The sequence below is a fragment of the Prosopis cineraria genome, unplaced genomic scaffold, assembly GCF_029017545.1.
Source record: "Prosopis cineraria cultivar Desert tree isolate PC_DT_omini unplaced genomic scaffold, ASM2901754v1 PC7, whole genome shotgun sequence".
NCBI lineage: Eukaryota > Viridiplantae > Streptophyta > Magnoliopsida > Fabales > Fabaceae > Prosopis > Prosopis cineraria.
Genome location: NW_026555338.1, coordinates 26333139 through 26361064, shown reverse-complemented (window position 1 = coordinate 26361064; position 27926 = coordinate 26333139). Strand labels below are relative to the sequence as shown.

General features: G+C 30.1%; 3 protein-coding genes across 5 annotated transcripts; 1 reads left to right on the top strand and 2 right to left on the bottom strand.

Annotated features, from left to right (window-relative positions):
* Positions 1-1391: 1391 nt before the first annotated feature.
* On the bottom strand, positions 1392-4225 carry LOC129315932 (protein BOLA4, chloroplastic/mitochondrial). Its single transcript, XM_054960105.1, has 3 exons — positions 3907-4225; positions 3237-3304; positions 1392-1838 (listed from the first exon to the last, which is right to left on the bottom strand). Exons 1-3 carry the CDS (start codon positions 4147-4149, stop codon positions 1691-1693), a joined length of 459 nt encoding a protein of 152 aa, XP_054816080.1. The 5' UTR covers positions 4150-4225; the 3' UTR covers positions 1392-1690.
* A 5184-nt stretch (positions 4226-9409) lies between these two features.
* LOC129316844 (cysteine proteinase inhibitor 6) lies at positions 9410-13041 on the top strand. Its single transcript, XM_054961216.1, has 4 exons — positions 9410-9765; positions 10228-10447; positions 11199-11344; positions 12567-13041. Exons 1-4 carry the CDS (start codon positions 9517-9519, stop codon positions 12702-12704), a joined length of 753 nt encoding a protein of 250 aa, XP_054817191.1. The 5' UTR covers positions 9410-9516; the 3' UTR covers positions 12705-13041.
* A 2310-nt stretch (positions 13042-15351) lies between these two features.
* LOC129316423 (uncharacterized) lies at positions 15352-20600 on the bottom strand. Of its 3 annotated transcripts, XM_054960843.1 has the most exons (7): positions 20547-20561; positions 20251-20317; positions 19262-19334; positions 19044-19137; positions 16910-17050; positions 16763-16820; positions 15352-16197 (listed from the first exon to the last, which is right to left on the bottom strand). In XM_054960843.1, exons 3-7 carry the CDS (start codon positions 19314-19316, stop codon positions 15715-15717), a joined length of 831 nt encoding a protein of 276 aa, XP_054816818.1. In that variant the 5' UTR covers positions 19317-19334; positions 20251-20317; positions 20547-20561; the 3' UTR covers positions 15352-15714. The 3 variants fall into 3 exon arrangements, with proteins under 3 accessions (XP_054816818.1, XP_054816817.1, XP_054816819.1); XM_054960842.1 differs by lacking the exon at positions 20251-20317 and having other exon boundaries at positions 20384-20600; XM_054960844.1 differs by lacking the exon at positions 20547-20561 and having other exon boundaries at positions 20251-20389.
* Positions 20601-27926: the final 7326 nt, after the last annotated feature.

Here is a 27926-nt window from a genome sequence, read left to right as displayed (position 1 = left end):
TATTTTTTTCCATAATTCCCTGGCTGTGTATCCTAAGCAGTGTGAGCTTCATTATCAAATCATCCTGAAAAGTATAAATCTTAACTTTCTAAAAACTGTGAGCCTTTTATTTAAAAAAAAGTTAAGGTACAAATTGATTCTCCTAATTTTTACAAAAATACACCTACTATTCTTAAGTTCTTTTTAGTGCAATGTCATCTTAACATTTTTTTCGATTTGATACACTCTCATTCTAGCGTTAGGGTTTGACTGCATTGATAGTTATTTGACCGAAAGTGAGGTCTCTCCACTTTTTTTTCCTCCATTTTCCTCCATTTCCTCCATCCTCACCATTTATTAATTTTTTCATTTAAAAAAATTATTTAATAAAAAAATTTGAATGGTAAAGATGGAGGAAGTGGAGGGAAAGGGAGGAAAAGAAAGGCAGACACCCCTGATCCTATTTGACCATTATCTGCTTGTTAAAGTGCCACGTTGACATCCCAATTAGCTTCTCTCCTTTGCCATGTCAGATATTTTTTTTTTTTTGACTTTGTTTCTTTTTCTCATTCACATTACCACAAGCTAACCGATCTGCTTTCCTTCCTCATCTTCGTCCCTCATTGCTGGTGAGACATTTACAGATCAAAATTCTAGAACCACGTCCACAGTTCAAAATGTCTACTTGTTTTGAGGGGGAAAAAAATTAAAATACAGTTCCAAATATTTTGCAATATTCTTTAAATAAATTATTAGTGAATTTGCAATAACTTTATTTTAATTTAATGCTTAAAGTCCTTCGAGTGGACGAGGTTTCTATACCGAGTCTCGTTTGGAACTGGTAGTCATTATTTGCTTTCTTTTGAACATATCCAATGAAAGTTTACAAATTTTCATCACCTTGTTTTCGACTTTCAATTTTTCCCCCAAAAAAGAATAATAAAGCAGCCACACTTCGAAAATCGAAACTCACATCTCAGCTATGCATACATTTCCTAAGTCTCAATTTATAAGTTATTTTTTGAAATAATTTAATATTTTAAAATAAAAAATATTTTGATAAAAATAAAGTTCTATTAATGATAATTATTTCAATATTATCCCTTATTATTTCACTTCTTAAATGAATTTATTTTTCCCCTCTTATTAACGAATAGTATTTTTAAAAATTTATAAAAAAAATTAAAATTGTAAATTGTGTTTAACTAACTTCATTGGTATGTGTAATTTAAAAAAAAATGCCTTATAAATTAGGATATAACTAGTAAGCATTACTGTAGTTCTGTGCCAACAACTTTACCAACATGAATAACATAACTCTTGATAGAACCCGAATGATTTTCGTTTTAAAAGACACAAACTAATTTGAAATTAATATTTTTACAAGGAAGAATTCATAAAACAAACATCCATTGTAGACCCAGATGGTAGTTTCCTCTATTTTTATTGCCATGACTTGGACCAAGAACAAGTGAAAAATGAGTTGCGATGAATATAACCATAATAAGCCTATCCCTGGCGTGCATTATTTGCACAATTGTACAAAACATGCTGGGAAGGGTGATGGACGTTTGATTAGAACAATAATTTGGATTCATAATTCATTTTTGAGAGAACAGTAACATAAAGATCAATGTAAAGAGAACAAGAACATGTACCAGGGACAGTATTCTTAAACAAACGTGTGACGTGTTCATGATGTTTTATCAGTTCATTGAGATGCTTCAGCAGGAGTTCTGGTAGTCATCTGATCAACTGCATGAACTGTACTCTGAAGCTCCTCCCATATGGCTTTGTACACCATCCTTTGCCTGTTCACAGCTGATTGTCCCTCAAAGGCAGCTGACACAACCTCAATACTGCACAATCAATGACAATAGTTGTAACTTGTAAAGATCAAGATTTTATATGGGATTGACCAAGGGATCAAACGTATTGAATCAAGTCATCAGATTGGGGATAATATGATCCTGCCCCTGATAAAATCCATATATATCCTCCATCCAGTCTCAATTATAAGGCAAAGTTTTAAAGCTTTATTTGATCTTAAATATAGAACAATGATGTCTTTTTTTTTTTTTTTGGTTAATATTGCTCCTCCTAATTGAAGTAAGTTATAATTCCTAAACACACTTTACTGTGGTTATTAATTTCAGTAAAGGGCAAAATTGTAAAGTCAAATATTCTTTATAAGGTTAAGGATATTAATAACCCCTCAATAACCGTGAAGTTAGTTAATTTTGTCCTATAATTAGGGCTGGAGGAATATATATTGAAGAAAAAATGTAGGCCATAGAAGCTCATGAATAAGGATTTATAAAAATCTGATCAAATGTTAACAACCTGGAATTTTTTTAACAGAGAACTCTGTGTCTGTGGCAAATAGGAGTACATTAACAACCCCAAAATTCCTCAAAATGGGCTTTCAATGATATACAATGCAATTAAAAAGCATGAACTAGTTGTTTACCAAAAAAAAGAAAGAAGAAAGAAGAAGCATGAACTAGTGATAGCACGTTCTGGTCAAGAAGTATGTAAATTTGAAAGCCTATAAGCTGCACCTGAAGGCAACGAAGAACTAGAGTTGTTAAAATCCTGTTCAAGCTATACACAGCCAAGTGCCAATTGCAAATGATATTACAGAGTATGGCATCTTATCTAAGTTACTTGACAATTTCTCTGAAATTAACTTATACAAAATGCACACGTCCCACAGAAAGTTCCATACTTCTCTGTAGGGTAAAATACATTTTAAGCCTCCACATTCGGCAACAAGGGGGAAAAATGAAATTTATACCTAGAAAACTCCCCCTTTTTGTCTTCAAAAGATTTCACTTGGGAATTTTGGGCTTAATTAGATGAATCTTGATATATATTTTAACAATTAAGTCGGTGTAGTGTGTATCCATTAAATACATGAAGTACATGCTTGTATCAAACAATTATAGGGATTTCTTTTATAGAGTTCTTTAAATCTTCATCCCATCTGAAAATGTCAATGTCCAAGGCTATTGCCTCCTAATAGCCCATCTTCTGATATACTATCTTTTTTTATTTGGGGTTCAGTTCTAGAGTCCTCTGGCCACTTCTTGTGTACCTATTGTTTAGTGTCTATCCAATCACATTTTCTATTAAACCAGGAGTTTAAGAAACAAAAACATATGAAGCAGAAGGCAGTCAAAATGAATGCAAACTTAGTTTAAACAGTAAGAACATTAAACTTAGTTTAAACAGTAAGATAGAACATTATTGCTCACCTAACATGACGACCATCACCAGATGCATCTTTCACAGAGACTGATTCTGCATCGAGATGATCCTTGATCTGTTGAATCAAGTTACCAAACCAAAAAAAAAAAAAATCAATTAACTTGTCAGTTGTCACTCTGTGACACTAACATTCTCAGGAGCGACAAGTGCAATAAAGTTCTCATTCGAGTTAGGAAAAAAAAAACTCTCCAAACTTCAAATAGCTAATTTACTTACAAAGAAGAGTGCTAACAAAACCAAGCAACAGAAAGCACAAAGACTACTAGCAACCAATTGAGAGGTCTCTAATCGCACAGCTCACCATTTGTAATCACCTCCTTAACTGATTTAGGAAACCATACATCTACAAAATCATTCTCCCTCCTTTCCTATTACATTAATACGAACCACTGCATTTCGTTATCCCTACCACACAGGGTCAAATGTAGGTCGATAAAACTGATAATCTAACAGCTTACCAGCAAGAGAACTGTTTCCCAGATTAATTTCCCATCCATCATGCGCCAACAAAAAAACAATATTACCATGTGAATAACAGGAATTAAGATCTTTCACCATAATCTTTTTGTCAGCAAGCATGTAATGATGAAAAGGATAAAAAAAAATTACGATAAAAAAAAATAACACAAGAATAGTGAAAAAAGAAAAAAACAGAACCTTCTTTTGCATGGACTGCATGAGAGGCGAGTCGATAGAGCCGGCGTCGTTGACATCGGCGGCGCGCACAGAAAGATTGCGAGCAAAACGCGAGGTGAAGAAGGCGTTTTGAGAGAGAATCAGAGGATTGGATTTTCGGAGAAGAATAGGACGAGACGGAGAAAGAAGAACGGAGTTGCAGGGTCGGAACAGAGCGGGTAGATGAAGCAAGCAACGATTCGCTGCGAAGAGGTGCGGCCGCATTTTCAGTTGAACTCTGTCGCTTCGTTCTTCTTCTCCTTCGAATTCGAACCCCCAAGTTTTGGGAACCACTCGTACAAAACAGCCCCTTAATGGGAGATAAAATTGGGACAATTACAATAAAGTCTCAAAATTTAAAATTCATGACAGTTGAGCTCTGGTAAAATATTTTAAAAAATAAGTTATAAATAATGATTTAAATAATTGTAAACAGTAATTTTGAATTTGAGAATTATATTTAAAATTTAAATTTTTTATTTGCAATTAGAGACTGTCAGAATAAATATTTATAATTAAATTCTTAAAAATTTTTATTGAGAACCTAATTATTATAAATTATGAGTTTGGGAACTTCAATGTCATTCTTTCAAGAATTTTTTTTCCAAAAAATAAGGATAATAGAAATTTTAATTTGTAAATTTATCTCAATTATTAATTAAATATTTTTAAATTTAATTTTTATTGGTTCAGTTGATTATATCTCTTTAAAATTATCGTCTTAGTTCTTTGAGTTTTAAAGCACAAATAATCTCTCAAATTAATTTAATATATAAAGTATATTAATGACTAGGCATAACATGTATATGCAGATAAAAGATAATAAACTAGCATTCAAATTAGTTTAATTTTTATTAATATTATCTTTTATGCTGTATTTTGTTTTTTGATTTAATATGTAATTTAAACCTAAACTAAAGATTTGAGAGCAATTTAAACCCTAAATTCATAATTATTATATTTTAAACTTTAAATAATTAAATTCAGGGCAATCTTACCCTAATGTTAAATTGATACAAACGTGCTAATAGGTGGCATTTTTTTTAGCATGTTGTTGGTGATTATAATTTTGCATGAATACATTCCATCCGCACTACTCCATTTACTCATCCTCCTCCTTTAATTTGTCATTTCCTTACTTGTATTTGATAGTTCAGGTGAGCCACGACGGGTGAATCATAGTTAAATCATGTATGAATTTACTTAAAAGTATCTAAATTTATATCAATAAATGTTAACAAATTCCTAGAAAACTTATTTTGAATCATATTATATACATATGAAAGGTTCAAAAATAAAATTGGCTTTTGATATGGTCTAATTTTTTTCAGGTTTTAAAAATATTTTAGCCTTTTTTATATTAGTTTTAGATTTGTTTGATTTTTTAAAAATCATTCTAGTTCTAGCTCAACTCCATTTTATGACTTAACAGTGACTTAACTTTGGTTGAACCCCAACACAACCACAACAATAGTTTTTTAATCTAAACTAAACAATTAACAACTACAGTTGACAATATAATCGATCCACCTATTAGGTTTGGTTCCTAAAATAAAAATGGATTAAAATGTTGGAGTCTCTGTGTTTACATGTCAACAGAAGTTTAAAATTGCTCAAACTTGAAGAAGCCTTAGTATATATACTAAGATAAAAATTTGAAAAAGTAAATGGGCTAAATAAAAAGGTGGACTTACGCACACAATAACATGCTAATATAGTTGAGATCCAACTTTTTTCCTTTGCACAATTTAGATGCAGTGTTGGGCACTTTAATCATCGTTAATTGATTTTTTATTACAATGTTCAAAAATAGTTTTTTTTAATGGTCATCAAGCCGTATTTAATTATATTCAAGTCTATTGGTCTATATTAAATCACCCATAAATTTTGGCTTATATAAGCTTCTTCCCCCACACTTGTTCAAACACCACTCAAGCGTCTTCGAGCCCTTTTTTTTTTTTTGTCCTGAGTTTCTCCTATCTTGAATTATTTCTACTGTTTTGTTATCCTATTTATTTTATAGGAGGGTTCCATTTATTCTTGAGGAGCTTTGGTAATCATATCAAAATTGTTCTTAATGACAGTAATCTTGAACATGACTTGGAACATTGTTTTTTTATAGGATATGCCAACACAATGTTTGGTGTGTTTTTCTATCACATTATTTTTAAGATCTCTTTCTCACACACACATGGTTTGTGGTATGCTTAATATTTTAGTATGCATTGTTGATACTCTCCAATTTTTATGCTTTTTCCACATATATTAAAAAAGAATATTACAATGATTTATTTGTTCAAAAACATCTTAATATTTTAATTATTCCTTTTTTAATTAAGGGGAACTCATCATCTCTTGTTCAAGAAATTAAGATCAATTCTTAAAAAGCTAATAGCCACACTTCAAATGCTTGAAAATATTTGAGGATTGAAGCTCGACCTTGACTCTTAAGGTTAGTCTAGCCTTGTAGGCTTGTGACCTTTGTATTTTTTTATTGTTTAAATTTAAACACTTAAAATACATTTGTAAGTTTAAAAAGTTATTTCACACAAGATAAAATCATGAAAAGATAAAAAACTGTAAACAAAGTCAATCCACAGCTGCAGCAAATCAATAACAACTCTCAACAACACAAAGAATACGATAAAAATCAATCACTTTAGTGAAATGAGCAACTCATCGACATGATCATTATCATCATCATCATTCTTGACAATAATATAATTGAATTATTTTGTATTTTCATTTAATTTTTTAGAAAATAATATTAGGTTCTAAAAGGGCCATCTGTTTAAAGTCATGAATACCTTTTTTTTAACCCATAAATTACAAGCTTGACCTTAACAGGTTGGCATGATGGTTTGATTGGTTTTCCTAGCTATTGTTCAAGTTACAAGAAAGCTATTGAAATTACAGAGATAAAAATAAAATATTATTTAATATTTTTTATTATATATATGTATTTTTTTATTTGAGATAATCTTATTTGAGGCATGATCAAATGTTACTATAGACATTTTTATGGATAGAAATAGAGCCGGTAATTTAGACTAATCCAAACCTACCTGAAAAATTTAAGACCAAGCTCCAAAAAAATAATAATTTTTTAATATTCGGGCAGCCCGAATAGGCTTGAGAAAATTTGAGCTAAGCCCAATAGAGTCTGGGCTTAGCCCGAATACTGAAATAAAAAATAATTTTTTAAAAAAATATATAAAATATAATAAATATTAATTAATTTTATAAGTTTTCTGTTTTTTATACTAAAATACCATTTATTTGAGTGTATTACTATATTTATTTTTTAAAAAATTAAAAATATTCGTATTTTCCTATTTTTATTATTTTTAATTAATAAAATATCTCAAAATAATATTTAAAATATATTTTAATATTTATTTTTATATTTTAAGACCCAATCTTTTTAAAAAACATTTTGAGTCCTATACATAATTTTTTTATTCAAAAAATTATATTTTATATTTTTAATAAAATAATATAATTAATTTTAAAGTAAAAATAATTTTATAAAAAAATTCAGGCATGTATAAATTCGTAGCTCTATTACTAGATAAACATAATAAATAAAATAATATTTTTAAATAATTATTTGGTTATTGTCCATACCAAACTTAGTCAAAAATTAAGAATAAATTAAAGTAAACAGTCTTTGTATGTAGGGGTTAAACAACATAAAAATTAAAGAAAAAGCAATTCAAAAAATATTTTACTCATAATTAAATAATCTTATTATATGATATAATGATAGCTATTTTTCTTATATTTTTAAAAATAAAAAGTGTAGTTTATCTAATAGTTATTAAAAATTTTGAACCAATCAAGGTAATGATTTTAAATTAATAATTTAACCATGATTAAATTGAGATTAACTTAATTATAATTAAAATATATAAGTATTTTTATATGACCATGATAAGAGAAATATTTAAACAAATAAGACTTTAATTTACAATTAAAGAAAACACTCATGAATAAATTACACATAATATGATGAAATAGTAATAAAGCTATTTAACTATAGAATTGATAAGTTATTATTATTCTATTTTTTATTTTGAGGTTAAAATAATATTTTATACTTAATAAAATTATTTAAAAATTAAAATTAATTAAAAAATAAAGAAAAAATATTTTTAAAAAGTTTCAAGTGTTCGGGCCTGCCCGAATAAGCCTGAAACCTAAAAGTGTTAGAGTCGATATTGACTATATGAGCTTTTCAAAAAAGTTAGGATACTTTAAGTCTGATTTGAATAAGCCTGACTTGAATCGAGCCTTACTTGAATAAGTTCAGTCTGCCTGAATTACCGGCTTTAGATAAAAATTTGAACATTAATTTAACACGCTATAAGAGACTAATCCTCTTTTATTAGACTCAATCTTATTACTTTTTCTAAAGATGTGCAACAAGAGGTTATTAACTTTTTAAAAATATTATTTATTATTTTATGTAATATTCTAATAGAAAGAGAGATTGAGAATGACTAATCTCCTGATTAATCATGTATTATTTTTATTTTAAAGACTAACCACCTGACAGAAATTTTCGCCTGACTCGTCTCCCTAGTTATTGACTTATTGTTCATGTTGCAAGGAAGCCATTGAAAATACAGAGATAGAAATCAAATATCATTTAATATTTTTAATTCCACATGTGCTTTTTTTAATATAAAATAATCACGTTTGAGATATAATCTCTACTAACAAAAATTTAAACTATAATTTAATAAGCTGTGAGGGGCTTTTTTTTAATATTTTTTTTATTGAACCAAAATTTGAACCATGATTTAATAATTTTTTATTGGATACATGCCGTTTTTTTAATTGAAATCACTCTCCTTTGAGGCACAATCAGACACAAATGTAGGCATTTCTTTTCACAAAATTTTGAGCCACAATTTAATTAAGAGAAAATGATAATAAAATTTTTTTAAAATATATAAATAATAATTTAATCTTTCAAAATATTTTAATTTTTTTAAAAATTTTAAAACTTTTCTATCATTAATAAATTTATATAAATTATTAAATTGCTCTTATTAAAAATAAATAATTTATAAGTTTTGCTTAAATGTTCATAATTTTTTCTCTTATATTTATCATAATATAACAACAAATTACAATTTCACATATTAAATTTCTTATTTGTTATTATATTGTTATGATATAAGAGAAAAATTGTGAATATTTAAGTAAAACTTATGAATTATTTATTTTTAATAGAGATAATTTGATAATTTATATAAATTTATTAATAATAAAAAATTCTCTAAATATTTTAAAGAAATTATAATTTTTTAAGGAATTAAATTGTTATTTGTATATTTAAAAAGGATATTATTATTATTTTGGTTTAAGACGTGCAGCACGGGGCTACTAATTTTTTTGAAATATTATTTATTATTTTTATTTAATACCACTTACACCTAGAAAAAAGAGCTCAACGCGTACCCAAATCCAATGGCTTCGTGGATCTCGATGCGAAAGCGATAGCTATTAGGAAGGCCAAGAGCGAGAGATCCTCTGGGCGCACGCGTTAAACCGAAGCCTTCTTCGCTAAGTATAAGAAAGCGAATGAGAGCACTGAATTCCTTACTCCTTTCCTCCTCTTCTTCCTCTTCCTCTTCTTCGATTCCATCGTTCTCTTTTCTCTTCGTCGTCTTCTTCCTCTTTCTGGTTCGACCATCTCTCGCGGATTGCTCTGATTACGGTCGCCCTGAAGTGGCCATGCTTGGAGGCATTCACGATTCCCCAGGTGCTCAGAACAGCGCCGACATTGATGGCCTTGCGCGTTTCGCTGTTGAGGAGCACAACAAGAAAGAGGTTGCTTATCTTTTTACTTTAGATTCAGTGATGGTTTCACTTTGTTTAGATTCTTGATTGATGGTTTCTTTGGACACCATCCCTGATTTCTTTTAACTGAAGGAATGATGTTTCATTTTTCGTTCGTTTTGATGGGTTTGATTCTTGAATGGTTCAATTCATGTGTCTTGTACTTGAAGTATTCATTTTCTGATTGTATGTATTTATATGCTCGACGAGTATGAGAAATTAGTGAAATTGGTGTCTGTGAGGGAGGTATGGTATCATGCATTAAATATTTTCTTGAGTTCTCCAAGTATTTTGCGTTGCCTTAATTTACGTATTTTTTGAGTGGATTGCGGAGCTCTGTGACGTTCCCTTTTAATCGGTTTCTCACTTCCTCACTCTCCTCTTATGTTTACCCTACAAAACGCAAACTTTTTGTACGAATTGAGTAATGTTCTTTGATGGTGTTGATTGAAGAACGCACTGCTGGAGTTTGCGAGGGTAGTGAAGGCACAGGAACAAGTTGTTGCTGGTACACTGCATCATCTCACTATTGAGGCCGTTGACGCTGGCAAGAGAAAGCTATATGAAGCCAAGATCTGGGTTAAACCCTGGTTGAACTTTAAAGAACTTCAAGAGTTCAAACATGCTGGTGATGTTCCGGCTTTTACCAGTTCAGACCTTGGTGTTAAAACAGGTGTGCCATTTTCTAAATCAAGCAGATAAGATCTTGATAAAATTGAAATGACGATCTAAAAGTGGTCTTTGATATGTTCTTATTTGAAAAAGTTGATAGTGTAACCATAATTTTACACGGTGCTGCAAAGAGCAATATCATTTGGGCTAGAATTTTTGAACTTATATGAAATGCCATTTTCTAATATTGTTACATGTAGTAATTTCCACCCATCCCTTATATGTATGCTTTAGAAAGTAAGATATATTCAAGTACCAGACAGTAAAAAGTGATGTCCCTGAAATTCCAATTATGTGATGTGACGAAGATTCTTGTAGTTTCTCCAAGGAGAGTGGAGCTTTTTCTATTATTGTCTTGTATGGCTTAAAATTGGTCAGCGTTGGCATGCCTTTGTCGGCTTGACCCAAAATCTCAAATCCTCCTTCAAAGTATCAAGATTTTCTAATTATAATAAGGAGTTAGTGCCATTGGTTTTGATTAAATACGTTGACGACTAAAATTCCATGGCAAATGGAGAAATAGGCTTTAAGGACAAGGGCCCTTGATTGGTGCCATCAAATCGTCTTGCACAGTTGTGGTTTCTTTATGTTGGATTTTCAATTTTTAGTCATGTTAGTACATATAGACATTCCAAGATTTGAAAACTTATCATAATTTCCTTATTGTTGATACTATCTGAGGATTCTCTTATAGAGTAGTTGAACCTCAAGTTTAGTTGTTACCTTGAGTTGCTGACATATTTTGTCATCAGATGGCCATGGACCAGGATGGAAAACAGTGCCAGCGCATGATCCTCAAGTTCAGGATGCTGCAAATCATGCTGTCAGGACCCTCCAGCAGAGGTCTAACTCATTACTGCCTTATGAGCTTCATGAGGTTGTTGATGCAAAAGCAGAGGTCAGTGCCTTCATTTGTATCTTCGTAACTTCTTGCTAATTTTTTTATTTGCTCTACTGTTGTCACTTGGTTGGGTTTAAATGAACTGTTGGGCGTAATTTGATGTTTAGCATTCAAGGGTTATTCAGTTGCTGAGACTTTTCTGGATTTTCCCATTTCCATTATAGGAGAATTTGTCACTGTTCTTGCTTTCAAAAACTGCTTTTAAATTTTGTTTCATCTTCCTTGAGGTCTAAATACCTTACTTTCTTTGACCATATATGAGACATAATGCTGTCTGCTTGTTTGCCTGAAACCTTGCTGAAAATGATTCTGCCATTTCTTGATATGCTGTCTGCTTGAAGTTATTTATCTTTTCGCAAACACCTGAGACTAAACAGAGACTGCCGATAAGTTAGTTGTTTTAAACCCGAGGAATTTACCAATACATGGAATATATTTTTTCAGAAACAGTTATATCCGATATTACTACGTAAAAAATTTTCAGATCAATAAGAATATTTCTTTTGCTTTTTGATGGTATTTTATATGATATCTTTTGAAAGGTGATTATGCTCTTTCGTTTTGTCTGTGTCTATTTAGAGATCATGATTCCTGCGTGATGAATGGGATTGTATTTTTCATTATTGGTTAGAACACTGTCTTAGTTTTTCAGTAGAACAAATGATATAACTGCTGTGTAATTAATGCTGGATTACTGGCAAGAATGTTGCATTAAGCTTTTTTTTTTTTTTTTTTTTAATTCAGCTCTATTTGTACTTCAGTAAAAACGTTTAACGAGTTCTACATTCAAGGCAAGAGCCCCTTTAGAGAAGAAAACCGTCCGTGTTCCTGCTGTACTTCTTGCAAGCATTTTTTTATTACTGTCCAGGATAGCTTTGCAAGGTCAACAGCTAGCTGTCCTAGTGACAGTGCCACCTCCCTTACTTAGAAGAAGTCTCGGGTTTGAACTTGACGTTGGCATGTTTGTATGCATGTGTGGGTGTGTGAATTTCCTTTTCTTTTGGGAAAGAGCTAGGTTAGGGCTAAGTTAGGGGTAATTTTTTTTTTTTTTTAATGGATAGCTTTGCAAGCCACACTTATAACCTAATTCTAATGATTATTGAACCTTCTTTTTTGTGATAGCAGGGTGCTTCATTGCTTCAATAGCAAAACTTGGTATTTCATAGGTACTGATGGTTATATATTATAGCTGATGGATGTCCTGAACATATGTAAACAGGTCATTGATGATTCTGCCAAGTTCAACTTGCTGCTGAAGGTCAAGAGGGGAGGCAAGGAAGAGAAGTTCAAGGTTGAGGTACACCAGAACAATCAGGGTGGGTACCATCTGAATCAAATGGAGCAAGATCACTCCTGATCTGAATCTGAGTCTCCACAGTAGTGATGAGGAATGTTACAAAAGTTTCTGCTCTTTGGTTATTGTGTCTTATACTTCAGAAGAATCAAAACGTCCTTGGATATCACTCTCATGATCTGTGTAATAATAGTTATTATACCTATCCAAGTCGCTTTTGGCGTCTCTGGCAAAATAATTCTAGTTTTTGTTAAGTGTGTTTTAGTTCTTTGTACTGTATGTTTCAGCACCATGCTTTTTCATTTTACATACAAAATGTTCTTTTTGTGTGTGAAAAGTTATTGGCTGAATATTTGTACATGACAGTTGCCTTCGTTCCCCTGGAAGTATTTGGTGTTTATATGATGGTTTATTATATTAAAATTTGACGGTTCTTATTTAATGTTTTGTAAAAATATTATTTTTAAAAAGCTAAATTAACTAATTCATGTTAATATGTTTTTGTTACTTACATTAATGGTTGAAAGTTTAAATTTCATCCCTTGTTTATTTAGTAATTCGGTTGGTAATAATTTACCTTTGACTTCGCTATCAATGGAACGTATTCTTGATTCAACAACAAAAAACAATAAATAAATCTGAACAGTTAAATCTTTGATATGAATCTTTAACAAAATAATATATATATTAATCATGATTTTATTTGAAGAATTATTGTATGTGGAAGATGAGAAAGTGCAAACCAACGCATGCATAAACAAATCAGGGTAATGAAATAGAGATTTTCAATTACATCCAAATTTCTTGCTTTCAGATATTTGATTGCTTAGGAACATAAAGAATGGATGATCACCAACAAAAGGTTGATATAATTGATAAGGATTTGTCCTATAATTTATAAAATCATAGGATCAAATCTTCTTGTTGATGTGAGAACTTTGTTAATGGACAATATATAAATATTTGTATAAATATTCTTTAAGTTTGGAGGTATATTATGATCCTATTGAGCTTTGTGAACTGACTTGCCTAAATTTCCTTGAAAAGAAAAAATGGGGTTGATGATTCTTATAAATTAACAGATCTCGTATTAATTATATTTTTTAAATATTATTTCTATTCAAAGCTATTAATTACGCAATGTAAATTTGGAAGTTTTCTATTATTTTCTTTCAATGCATGGGTTTAAATATAAACAAAATTGAATTTTTTTATTTTTAGAAAAAAAACATTAACTCAACTAGAGCGGAAAATATGGGTTGGTTTATGTAGATTGGCCCAAATAACCGATCATAATAAAAGTTAGGTCAGGTTGGGAAAAAATTACCCAAATAAAAACTGTTTTTTTTTGGCTCGAACCATATAATTGATGAATCTTATGGGTTAGAGTTAGTCCGTTTAATCTATATTATTTTTTAAAAAATTTAAAAAAGGAGAAATTTTTGTCAATATAAATCATATTAGGCATGATTTACTTAGCTGAATCAATTTATACATTTTATAAAAACATTATAAATTAACATTTTAGTATATTTAAAATGAATCATGAAGAAATATTAAATTAAAACTCATTATTTGAATGTATTTTTCAAAGATTCATAAAAAAATAAATTTTCAAAAAAAATAAATGGATTAACAGGCATCTTTAACCCACCAACTCTTAAAAGTTGGGTTGAATTGAGATTTTTTTAACTCATATAAAAATGAGTTAAATTCAACTCAATCCAACTCATATTTCTCCCAACACATATAGTTCAAGTTGACCTATATTCTCATGTCTAAACTCAACTACCTCTTTTTAATTTTAATAAGATGACTAGAGGTGCCTAATAACTTTGCATACTTCTGCAAGGATGCCTTCAAGAACGGTGAAACGAATTTTCATGGATTTGTAAAAATATGTAAGGAGTTGATGTCGGATTTATTGAATCATGGAGGAATTTATAACGTAAGACGTTTCAAATCAAAAATATATTCTGTTCAAAAGTGTGTGGAGGAGAGCGTTGCACTCTTGGCTCTCTCTTTTCAAGCTTGTACTTGCACCCCACAATTTTGTTTCCTTTTCTTTTTCCCGTGCCCGTTAAGTCATCTCACTTTTGTTAAGAAAGGCTAAAAAAGAGAGAGTAACAATTTATGTTTCAAAAGATTCAGAGAGAATGGCAATGAGCGCACAGAGGAGAAAAAAATAGTAATGAAGGCAAGAAACAATTGAAAATTCCAATTCATCATCACACCTCATTGATTCACTTGTATATGAATAAACTTTTAGTTATTTTGAACTCTCACCGTTATTTTTTCTCCTTTGAGAGCTCTCAGTGTCATTCTCCCAAAGATCTAACCAAGACCCACTAATATTAGTTTTATCTTTAAAGTTGCTTTTTCCTTTATATAAAGTGCGTCGATTAAACTTTGCTAACTTCTTTTCATCACGCAACCAAAACCTCGTCATATTTTTTTTTTTCGAACTACTTCCACTAAACTAATAATTTTTCATTTAACATTTTTAACATAGAATTGAAGTTTTCCAGTGATCAAAAAATCATGAAGAAACGATAGTTACTGCTCATTTCAGGTACAGTTCATATTTGACATCAAGTTTTTCAATAAAAATACCAGACAAAGTATACTTCTTCAAGACTTCATCATTTCAAATAAATTAAAAAAAAAATCCCCGCTTCCCAGTTTTATTGAAAAACTTGACATCACACACTTAAACAGTGTATCCAAGATTTGTTATTAATACACAGCCGCTTCAAACCGTTGATGCTGATGATATTACATCCTAATATTGCTGAGTTGAGTTCTGAGTTTCCCTCAGCACACTAGCAAGGCTGCTTCATAACTACATTCATTCATGGCCTAAAAGTACACAAAACTAACATTTTGGTTAATAGGTAGCTACATTTGCTACAAACAACCCAGGAAAAAAATTACAAGGATTAGGATCTTTTTAGGACCTACAACTAGGGGCATGTTTGGCTATCTAATGGATAGTCATAATAGCATTGGTATGTAAATTTTATAAGATTATCCATTTAATCTAATCCCCCCACCCTCCAAAAGAGTTCAATATTCACCCTTCTTCATCATAATCTTCCTCATCCTCTTCTATCTGTCTACCAAGGTGTGCAAGCTGCATTGAGTCAATGACCATCTTGTCCACATCAGAAAGAGACCAACCAGGGATTTCTTCATGCTTTGTCTCGTGTTTTGGAGGATCAGGCAAAGGGGCGTCAGTTACAGCAGCGCTAGCACTTTTGTCTTCATTTTCATTCAAGTTGGCATTCAGATCAATGTTACGGACAGACTGAGCACCTTCATCAGGAGTTGCATTATTCTCTTTTGGTAACTCCTTTGGCTCTGAACCATTGTCGATGGCCACATTTGTATCAGGATTATGTTTGCTGCTGTCCAGAGCAGAAGTGCAAGTCTCAGTTTCAAGCTCTTGATGATGACTCTCTTTTTCCCGCTCAACATTTCGAGCCCCTCGACCACGACCTCTCCCTCTACCTCGGCCTCTTCCCCTACCACTACTGCCAGTATGGCCTAACTCATGCTGCAACAAAAGAAAAACATAAATAACCCCCAAGAAAATATTCACGTCTAGACATCTAGACATTGAGCAATTTACTTGCAAGACATCCTTCAATACTTTAGGTCTGTCTTGTGGTTCACAAAATGACTAACACCGGCTAAAACAACTATTATTAAGCAAAATAAAGAAATTGTCTTTCTGCATACAGGAATTAGTCACGATACAATTTGAAAGAATGAGTGATCATTAGTGAAATATTGCTTGTCCTAAGTGAAAGCTTGTGTGAAGAAAACATAGTTAAATTCTCATGGAAAGGAAATGTTCGGTAATAAAGGAACTTTCTTTTCCATAACAGAGTGGGATGGAACACGTTTATGTTAAGGAAGGCAGAAGTTGGTCATAAACATAAATGAAGAAGGTTTAGTTATGAGTCTGAGATAAGTTTCTATAATGAATTTAGATAATGTTACCTGAAATAAAGCATATAATGCACACGTGCAGGAGAACAAAAAAACTTTTAACACATTTAAGAAAGTAAATACATCATCAAGCATGTGGATGTAACTATCAGGAAAAGAGTAAATACCATCTTGCTTCTCTTAGAGTCGTCATCACTATCATGGTGATCATCATTTGCTGCTTTCCTGGTTCAGAATAGCATTATTAAGCTCACTAAACTTAAACACATGGACCAATCATAAGTTTAAGACGAAAAATGTGAGTGGATTCATACCTTCTCCTTGTAATGACACGATCATCAGCACCAGTCTCAGAATGGCTATGTCCATGACCATGCCCATGGCCATAGTCAGGAACCCTGCTGACGACATCTTTCAGAAAATCAAAGACATTATAGCTTTGTACACAATGTTTTCTGCAATTCAGATTTGCACAGGTTACAATGGATTTAGTAATATGTTAAAGTAAAACATGAGTTGGGGTGTTAGAAAGCAGAAGCATTATCATATCATAAGCACACGTTACATGTCCTAAATATTATATGCATCTTTTTGTGAAGGGAGACTTCCTTTAATGGGTATAATATTCGCATATATATATATATATATAGGATAGGACTCATTTCTCGTATACCATCAGTATGAAGAGTTTTACTAGGTCAATTAATCAAATAACACCTTGTTAGCAGACACTAGAAAACTCTACACATGAAAATGTGTCTGTATTAGTTCGATCTTTTTGGTGAGCATAGCATTCTTTCAACCATGAAAACAAAGTGCAAATCAGTATATTAAATAGAAATTGCACTTTCAATATTTAGTACTGTAAAAGAGCATAATGAAGAAAACAGACAGGAAAAGACGATTGTCAAAAGAACAGAAAGGGAAAAAACTATAGAATACTGCAACATCCAGACAGAAAAACAGAAGATTTTGGCAGGTCAAACAGGAAGGTTTCTTCTTTGGATTTACAATTGAGGAGCTGGCAGTCAAGTGCTACCTTTACTCCCTTTTGTGGAGATGTTTTGATGTGCAGGACTTAACTTTCCATTATAATTGCCATTAGAAATTAATCTAATCAATGCAGCAGAAATATGAAGGAGGACATTGGAGTCAAAAGGTTTCTATCTGAATAGGAGTAAAACAGAATATTTACATTGTAAATTTGATAAGAGACTAGTCGACAGTAATTTGAAAGTGAAATTGAGATATCAAATTATACCTCAAATGGAAAAGTTTAAATATTTAAGAGCCATTATTCAAAATGATGACGAAATCAGTAGGGATATTTCACATAGGATTCAAGTTGAGTGGTTTAATTGAAAACAAGCTAAAGGAGTTATTTGCGACCGTAAAATGCCTAATAAACTTAAAAGAAAGTTTTATCGTACTGCTATCGGACCAGCTATATTATATGGTAGTAAATGTTGTGCTCTAACAGGACAACAAAAGCATAAAGTTCGAGTAGCAAAGATAAAAATGTTACGATGAATGTGCAGACATACACGTAAAAATAAAATTCAAAATGAGTACATACGCGAAAAAGTGGGGGTAGCATTTATTAAGGGAAAAATAGTAGAAAATCATTATGGTTTAGGTATATACAAAGAAGACCACAGGAAGTCCTAGTGAAAAAAGTAAAACATATAACTTTGAGTCTTGTTAAGAGGGGTAAAGGAAGGCCTAAGAGAACACTCTTGGAAATTGTTGAACGCGATCTTTTAATTAATAATATTTTTAAAAGCTTGGTAAATGATAGAGCACAATGACATCTTACAATTCATGTAGCCAACCTCACCTAGTGGGATAAAGGCTTATTGTTGTTGTTGTTATAATGCAGCAGAAATATGTAAATATACATTTAATTTGATTACAAAGATCAAGATTGACATTAAGGTGTGATTTTAATTTGTATCAGGAACCTCCTCATTAGGCTTATTAATGCCCTCTTTGAGAGGTCCTTTTTTGTCATTTTCTTATTGCTTGTTTATTTCTTAGGTTGTACCCGTTTTAGTACTGTTGAATGAAGTTTCCCTGTTTTATTCAAAAAAAAAAAAAAGTTTAACAAACCATTATACACCCAAATAAGCAAAGGCATTGTGAAGCACAAACACTTCAACAATATTATAAAATATAACTCCAAAAAAACATTGGTCAATCATACAGGATTTGACTATATAAAGTACAATACAGCATCACATGTCTCTGCTTTGTTTTACCTTCCACTCATAAATCAGATATATAAGCAATAACTATAAGCAAAAACAAAAATTAAATTCAAATGTATGAAAATTAATAGAATAATATCAATAAAACTGCTATGTTATTAAGTTTGTTCTAGTTCTAATTCATTAGCAGGGTAAATAATTTAAAAAAAAACAACAAAGATCGTAATATTCCCAAACTTACAAATGCAATGCACTCATCGTCTTAGCTCCTCTCTGAAGAGTTATTTCATAGGTACGATCGCATAGGTCTTGCAAAAACAGCTCTAGAGCTTTAGCTGCAAAATATTAGAAGTTGTCATCAATATATAAGAGATAAACCCCAGAGAGAGAGAGAGAGAGAGAGAGAGAGAACATCAAATGGAAGCCTAAAGAAATTAGCCAGTATTCAAATTAACTCACAAACTAAAACAGGCACTGCAAGTGCTATCTTTCCAACATCTTCATCTGCTTGCATTATCTTTTTAATCCGAGCCTGCAAATTAATGTTTTCATAAATTCATCACATAAAGTATTGTTTTTCAATAACTCACATATAAAACTATATGACAAGTATTCCGCAGAGTTTAAATTCGATTTTAGCACTTTAGAGGAAGCGTTCATAGTTAGGCTTCAACTGAAATCATGGCTAGCATCTTACAGTACTGACCAACCTTTCCCCCTCTGGGAAATAAGGAAAAATCATTAAATAATCCTATTAGATCTCTAATAAAGTAAGCATACAAGAAGGCTATTAAACAAAGCAATAACAAGTATTTGATTCTTTCCGGACATTCTGTGCGCTGGGAAAGCATAATTGCTGTAACTGCTGCATACAAAATATCCATGATGTATCAGAAATGGAATGTGCCACAAAGCAATGGTGTTAACACATGATCTTCCTAGTATGAAATGAGGTAAGAGATGAAGGAAAATGTAATTTGATATGAATCACCCTGAAGTCACAGAAAGCTACCAAATCAACCAAGCCCTCAAGCTGAAACTGACAACAATAGCTCTTAATAATCTAATGTATAACAAAAAAATCACATGAGAAATGGGATTCCTACCTCTAATTCACATGTCAGAAAAATCTTGTACCCGAACCCTAATTTTCAGCGATACTTCTCAAGGAGAGGATAACTAACACAGGTTGGCTACTATGGCCAGGGAAGTCTCAATTGATGGACCCATCAACTAACTGCAACGGAAAATCTCACCCCAGAACTCAAACCTATCGAAAAATCTAAAAAATAGCATCACTTGGCTCTATGATACCCGACGATACACTCATCTACTTCAATTCTCAATTCCGATCGTGCTAAGCAGTGAAAACCTAGGAAATGCAGTGAATCCGAATTATACCAATACTTGCGACACAAACCCACGACAAAAAATGTTCGACTACATACTCGGCTCAAAATCGGAATCTTCTACAGACGTCGGCGAATTTCCATCCTCTTTCCGCGACTTCAGAAGCTACCAAGCAACATAACAACAACAAAAGATAAACAAAAATTATAAATCGAAGCAGAAATTACTCACAGCAGGGAAACGTGTATCCAACTTCTTCCTCATAGTATCGGATTTAGGGCACTAAATTGAACCAAAGGATGAGACAGAGCAAAACCAGAACTTCACAACAAAATCATTTCCACCATCATTCACAAGAAAAAATATATCAAACCCAACTCAGATCCGAACGTACTTCCATAGATGATAACAAGGAGCGTTTGATTCAGGAGAATATCCGTCCGTACGAGTTTGACGAAGATTATAAAAACCCGAAAATTTGAGAGAAAATTAAAATGAATTAAACTGATGAGTCGGTGACGAATTGTTCAAGACGGGCCAATAGGAAAAGAGTAGTTGCAAAATTAAAGACAAAGTTAAAAAAGAAAAGAGAAAGAAGGCTGACATGTAATGATATTATTGGCCTTCTCTATGATTGGGGCAAAGTCTACGGGAAGAAAGACACCAAGGTCGAAACCAACAATTAATTCAAGTTAAATTTTAAATATTAAATTTTAAAAATTTATATATTTATTTTTTAATTTTATAATTATATATAAAAATAAATTTATAACTTATTTTTTTTAATTTAAAATAATTGAAGAATAAAAAATTTATTTTTTATTAAAATTTAAAATATGAATTATAAATTTATTATAACAGAATTATAAAATTGAACAATTAAATTATAAATTCTTTAAATTTAATATTTAAAATTTAACTTAAACCATGTGAAAATGTTGTAGAAGGACCAATATTAAAAAATAAAAAAATTAATATCTTAAAATATAAAATAATTTAATTAAAAAATTCATTAAACACATTTTTCTAATACTTTCTGTCACCTTTTATCATTCGCTCCCTTTTTTTGGTGGGATATTAAACGTAGGTATCTTTATAAACAAGAATTCAAACCCAGTTCGTGAAGTTGTGAGAATTAGTAGATTTAATTACTGTTGATTATCATTCTCTCTCTTAATCATTTAAGATTATATTAAATAAAAATATATGTGAAAAAATTAATTTTTTAGTTCTTTAATTTTTAACTCACTTATAACTCAATTCTTTAAGTATGACTTGCTATAATTAAATCTTTCAATTTTTAACTTGTTTAAAACTCAATTCCTCAACTTTTGACTCGTCTGTGACTTAATTCCTCAATTTTTTTTAATTTTTTTATGCTAGCTTAGATCCTTCATCAAAGAGTAAGAGGAGGATATTTTAAAACAATATATGAACATTTTTTTATCCCTCTTATTTGATAAGGATAACTTTTAAAAAAATTAAAAAATAAAGATCAAGTTATAAGTGAATCAAAAATTAAGAAATTAATTCATAATAAATTATAGTTGAGAGATTGCTTGAGGGATTAGGTTACAAGCAAATTAAAAATTGAAGGATTAAAATATTAATTTTCTTAAAAATATTTTAAAAAAATTATATTTTTGTTTTTACAAAATAAAGTTATAAAATGTCTTTACTGATATACATAATTTTGTCTAAATTTATCTCACAAATTAAGACAGATAGACTGTAATACAAGTTATGAAACAAGCAATGCCATGACTTAGTTGTGATTGCAAACTTAATAGCAAATTTACAAAGCTCAATTATAAATTTTAAATTTTCAAAAGATGAGCTGCAAATAAGTAATAAATTAGATTTTTATACCCTTGCAATGCACGGGATATAAACTCTCAGTGACAATATAAAAATAAGCTCCAATTTGAGTGACATTAGAATAAAGATTTGTACATTATGGTTCTCAAAAGAATTAGTTGAGATCTCAATCTTTTGAAAAAAAAATACATTTTTACAATTATACCTTTATTAAATACTCTATATAAGTATCTTAATAATAACAATTGAAAGTTTAATAATCATTTTTTTCCAAAAAGTATAATAAATAAAGTAGGAATATAATTAAAAATTAATTATAAAAATTATTAAGGCCTTATATTTTAAATTAAGTAAGACTTCTAAAAGATATTTTATATTGAGATTTGGAAGGATTATTTTTTAGTATGAATTTAATATTCACTACTCATTTTTCACTCTCAAATAGAGGTGAAAATAGGTTAAGTCGAGTTAAACTTTCACTAAATATACCTAAAACTTGTATAAGGTTTTTTTAACAGCTCATGCATGAGCATACCTAAAGTCTAGCCTGTCTACTTAAAAATAAACTTTTTAAATATACTTACATTTTTTTTAAACGTCTCAAATATACTTTAAAATTATTATAATAACAATATATAACTTGATTTATCAATTATAATATATCATAATTAAAAGGACTTACTAACTATAATACAATATAACAATAAAGTAACAATAATAAGATTAATACATAAGTTGGATATGATTGAAAATATAACTAGAAATAAAAAAAATAGATAGATTAAAAATCAAATTATGAAACTAATGTGTTTGTGATATATTACATAATATATATATATATATATATATGCTGACCTGTTGGGTTTGTACGCTAGGCCTTAAAAAAATAGGTCTGACTTATTTAATTAAATAAACATAATTAAAAGTCTGTACTTGAGTTAAGCCTATTTAGTAAGTAGATTAAGTTGGGTCTAAAGTAAGTAAAGCTGTAATTATCTGTTAATGACCTAGTTTATTCCCACACCTACTCCCAAGCCATTTTTTATTATAAAATATTTATAATCTTTTTATTTTTTATTTACTATATAATAATCAAAAAATTACTATTAAAAAAAAGAGGTCCGATAGTCCGACGCTATTTACAGCAGAAGATAGATTATATAAATTTTGTAAAGCTTAAATTTTTGATAGTAGAATTGGAAATTGCTGTTGGCCAGAAAAAAAAATGAAAATTTCTAAAAATTAAGTCATAAAACCTAAAAGCTTAATTATAAAAACCTTTTACAATTTACGACATGTTATAACTAACTTCTAAATTTTATAACTAAGCTTTCAAAAATTTGTAATTAAATTTTCAAAATTTACAAAACTTTCATAATTTATAATCTATTTACAACTAGTCTTTTAAAATTTATAAATAGACTTTTGAATTTTGCAACTGGCAACTGGACTATGTTACAACTTTGTAAGGCATTCTGGTCAATTTACTTTTTAAATTTAGACCTTGCTTTATCCCTTTGTTATTTTACAAAATTAATTATCCATAATTGTAAATTTTGTCCTCCTTTGGTCCTTAAGCGTCACTCTCTAAACTTCTAATCTTCATCTTGTCTGAAGAATAAAGAGTAAAGATAAGACTGAATGAGGACTTCTCTACTTTATTCCTTTTCTTTTGGCTACTTTTTGCCTTTTTTTCCCCCTCTCTCTTTTCATTCCTTTTTCTTATTTTTTGTAAAGTGGCTATCCTTTATTTCTTGTTTTTTTTAATGAATAAAATTTAGGTGGGTTTGATTTTGAGTGGGGCGTGGATCAGGTTGACTTGAGCATCGCCCTTGCCCAATGCCTAGCTAAATGTATAGTTCTAACCAAATTAACATTTAAATAATAAGGCTAGGTTTAGCTTGATTCAAAGAGAATTTTTAAAAATATTTTTTAAAAATATAAAAACTTTATCCTAGAAAAATATAATTAGTATAACTTAAAATACATTCTTTATAAAATTGACATTATGAAAGAGATAATTATTTTTAAAATCATATATAACCAAAAATTGCAATTATTTCTACATAATATCAAGTTAAAAATAAATTTTAAATTTTGAAAGAGATTAAAAAAATTAAAATGATAAGATATGTAAAAAAAATCAAGAATTGACATAATGCATGATAACTCTTAACAAAAATAATATCATAAAATAACTATTTTTATAAAAAAAATAAAAAAGGTCATATATTCAGGCTAGGCTGGGCAAGGCTCGACCCCCTTCCCAATAAGGTTGAATGGCTTAGGCAGGGCAGACATACAACCATAGTCTCAAGGGTTCATAAAAATTAATGCATATTTCTAAATTCAAAGAACTCTTAGAAATACAACTTACAAATCACGCCTTTGACAAATTCCTTACATCAACAGTAGAATTGCAACTTATGATCTTATGAGTTATGAATCAAATCCTTAATTAAATTGTTATTTGTTGATTCTTTATTTTTTTGTGGCAATGATTATTTTTTGTTTTTTTATTCCTTGGTCCGACATCCTAGAAAATTTAAAGATATTATCACCTCTTATCCAAATTAATCTAAACTATATTATGCGATCCTTATTACTTGTGGCTGCCTCACCAGCATATGATAATGTTTTTGATATGTTTATTTAACACAATTGTATATTTCAAAATTCAAATTCAAAATTTTAAAATAAATTAATTTAACTCCCAAAAGTAATTGTACCAACCACTCGTGAGATCATTTGTTGCTCTGTTCATCAAAAAAGACATTACAATATAAGCACTTGCTCTTGGCCAAGCAATTGCTTATACAGTTATAATGGATGGAAGTTGTAAAATAATAATAGTTACACTTAAAGAATAATTTCACTAAGGTTATATTTTTTGCGATAACTAAAATTATCTTTTCTAGAGGTTAAAAAATTGAGTGGGTTAAGCTATATATGTAAACTAAAACTAAGGTAAGTAGTTCAAATAATGTGTATAGAAATTTTATTAGAAATGAAGTTACTGTCAATCATTATAAATTTGAATGTTATAGGCTTTGAATGAGGAAAAACGCTCATATATTTCTTGCATTCACAAAAATTGCGTATGAGATTTTGTTTTATGAGTTAAAGTGCAACAATATCTCGGAACTTCTTCACAAAAGGTGTCTGATATTTAAAATTTTTGTTTAAAATAATTTTATCTTAAAATTTTTAAAAAGAGAATAATTTTACTCCACCGTTAAATCTACAAAACATTAACAGTTAAAATAGGAATTTTAAAAGGGCCAAACATTTGTTAGAATGCATAGATTTTGAAAATTAATGTTTATACTAATTTTATAGAGGCCATATCACTCATTAATATTAGCTTGATCCAAAATTATTTTCTCTTAAAAATTATTAAAAGCATTAAAAATTTTATCATGAAAAGCTGAGAGGTCACTCTGAAATATGTCTATAGAGAAGTAAACCGCCATATTGATCTTTTAGCCTATAAAATATCTAACAAACATTTTGATACTCCTTTGTTTGATCATTTTAATAGATTGTAGAAGCATTTTAATTTTTTGATATAACCTAACGTTAATCCTATTGTACGGTAAAATACCGTGATCTTATATTAAAAATAAATAGCATTGTTGACCAAGAAAATCAAATGTGGCAATTGATAGCTGATGAGTAGACATGCACCTGGCCAATTTTCTCGTTGCGGAACCTTTCCCATTCCCTCTCTCTCTTCTTCGCATTTCTTCCCCTTCTCAGAGGTGAAACTTTCCCCTTCCCTCTCTGTGCACGAGCCCACTGTTCCAGAATCCTTTCCCTTCCCTCTCTCTTCTTCGTGCTTCTTCTTCTTCTCACTCAAGTATCTCTCCTTCGATAAACTAACCTTAGGGATGAACGCACCCTAGTGAACAGCGATGATTTTTTATGTGAATGAATCCCAGCGATGAACGAAGAAGACGATGGCAGTGAAAACTCGAAAGCTCCATCATTGACGGCGCTGATAATGCTACAATGGAAACTCAAAAGCTCTATTATTGTCAGCGTGAGAGGACGTTCTGAAAAGGAGAGCAACATAGGCCAAAGTAATCGCAATCATCAACAAGAGGATGAGCAAATTTGTGACCCAGGCCAAAGTAATCAACTGATATGTGGAAGAGAAGATGATTTCGACCAAAGATCTAGATTCAGGCAAAGTAAAGAGATATCGACTTATCATTTTCTATATGCAATGTTCTTGTTCTTCCCTTGTCATCCATTAAATTTTGTTCTAGTGTTGGGTTTGTTTGAGTTCTTATTATATTGAAATTAGAGAGAAATTTTGTTTTTAATATGGAAAATGGAAAAATTGTTGAGCTTTCATGGTATTTTCTAGATAAAAATCTGGAAATGTTCTTGCTTGTGATTGTTCTTGCCTTTTCCATTTTGAATCGGCAAATGAATCCTGCACAAATTGAGCAAGCGTGGGTCGAATGAGAACTCTGGGCTTTTTGCGCAAATGTTCTTGCTTGTTCTCTGAATGTTGTTTTGATAATGATGAGCTTTTTATAATTTTCTAAGTGCAAATAAATACTGCATAAATCGAGCAAGCTTTGACTTTTACCATTGCAGCTAGATATTCGATCAAGTTTCTGGGTTTTTTGGGTTTTTTTTGGTTTGATTGCAAGGGATTTTGATTTGACCATAAAACCGTTGAATTTGGTTAGCATATAAAGTCCCAGGCTTTTGAGTATTTTGAAGAATGGGAATTTTGTCTCACTCTTGATCTCAGCCTAGTTTTTCTTGTTCAGCTTATACCTCTGTAATTAATTCTTGAAGAAGAGTGAGATCGTCAATGAAGAAGAAGAGGTGGAAGAAAGAATGATTATTTTGATTTTTTTATTTTTTAAAATACACGTGGCTGCTCTGGCAAAAAAAGTCAAATATACAGTTAACAGTTAGTTCTAACGGTAGGATAAAATTGCCCTCTTTTATACAGTCAACTAATGGTTAGTTTTAACAGTAGGACAAAATTAATTTCTTATTAAAAGTTTTAAGGTAAAACTGTTTCAAATAAAAATTTAAGATATCAGCCATTTTTCATGATATAGTTTTAAAATATTTTTATCTTTTAACCATCGTTTTACTCATGAGTCATGATGATAACAATCATGATGGTAACAACTGAACGGAATTAAGAAATTTTGTAGCTAATCATGGGTCCAATTTGGACAACCACCACAACAACATAATATCTATATTTTAGGAAGAATGGTAACAAAATTTCAAAATTAAAAATATATGATATTTAAGTTCTCAAAAATTTTATAAAAAATAAATTGTAAATATTAATTCACACACTTACAAACACGAATTTCAATCATAAATTGAGAGTTCATTTACAATTTAAATTTAAATAATTTATTTATAATTAAAATTTTTAAATTTATAACTATTTGAATCAATATTTATAACTGATTTTTCAAAAATATTTGTCAAAAATTTAACTATCATAAATTTATTATTTTAGGACTTTATTATTATTTTTTTATTTTTAAAAAAATCACATTCAAGTCCCACAAAAGGAAGTTATTTACCAAAAAGTTATATAAATTTTACAAAATAGTCTCAAATTTCAAATCCTATGCATTGACAACAGAGCAACGGCCATTTACAACTTGTTATTATAAGTTATTATTTTTTCTTTATTATAAGTTGTCATTTTTCTTTACAAGTTATAAATGATTGTTGCCCAATTGTCAATACCTTTAGTTAAGTTGTTAATGTGTAGGATTTGAGATTTGAAAGCATTTTATAAAATTCATGAAACTTCTCGATAATAAATTGAGAGAATTACAGTTAGGTCTCACATAAAAAAAATTAATTATTACAATGTTCATTGACAATTGGATTAAACTGCATTAACAACTGGTTGTGTTGTTAATACAATTTAATTCAATTATCAATGAATTTTATAGTA

What these genes read in the sequence shown, in the direction of transcription:
- LOC129315932 (XM_054960105.1), bottom strand. Translation starts at nt 4,149, where the DNA reads ATGCGGCCGCACCTCTTCGCAGCGAATCGTTGCTTGCTTCATCTACCC. An exon ending in TGCAGTCCATGCAAAAGAAG is followed by an intron (nt 3,305 to 3,906) that starts GTTCTGTTTTTT and finishes TTGATTCAACAG; the next exon opens with ATCAAGGATCATCTCGATGC. An exon ending in GGTGATGGTCGTCATGTTAG is followed by an intron (nt 1,839 to 3,236) that starts GTGAGCAATAAT and finishes TTGATTGTGCAG; the next exon opens with TATTGAGGTTGTGTCAGCTG.
- LOC129316844 (XM_054961216.1), top strand. Translation starts at nt 9,517, where the DNA reads ATGAGAGCACTGAATTCCTTACTCCTTTCCTCCTCTTCTTCCTCTTCC. An exon ending in AGGAGCACAACAAGAAAGAG is followed by an intron (nt 9,766 to 10,227) that starts GTTGCTTATCTT and finishes TGTTGATTGAAG; the next exon opens with AACGCACTGCTGGAGTTTGC. An exon ending in TTGTTGATGCAAAAGCAGAG is followed by an intron (nt 11,345 to 12,566) that starts GTCAGTGCCTTC and finishes ATATGTAAACAG; the next exon opens with GTCATTGATGATTCTGCCAA.
- LOC129316423 (XM_054960842.1), bottom strand. Translation starts at nt 20,416, where the DNA reads ATGAGGAAGAAGTTGGATACACGTTTCCCTGCT. An exon ending in TGCAGTGCCTGTTTTAGTTT is followed by an intron (nt 19,138 to 19,261) that starts GTGAGTTAATTT and finishes AATATTTTGCAG; the next exon opens with CTAAAGCTCTAGAGCTGTTT. An exon ending in ACGATGAGTGCATTGCATTT is followed by an intron (nt 17,051 to 19,043) that starts GTAAGTTTGGGA and finishes TCTGAATTGCAG; the next exon opens with AAAACATTGTGTACAAAGCT.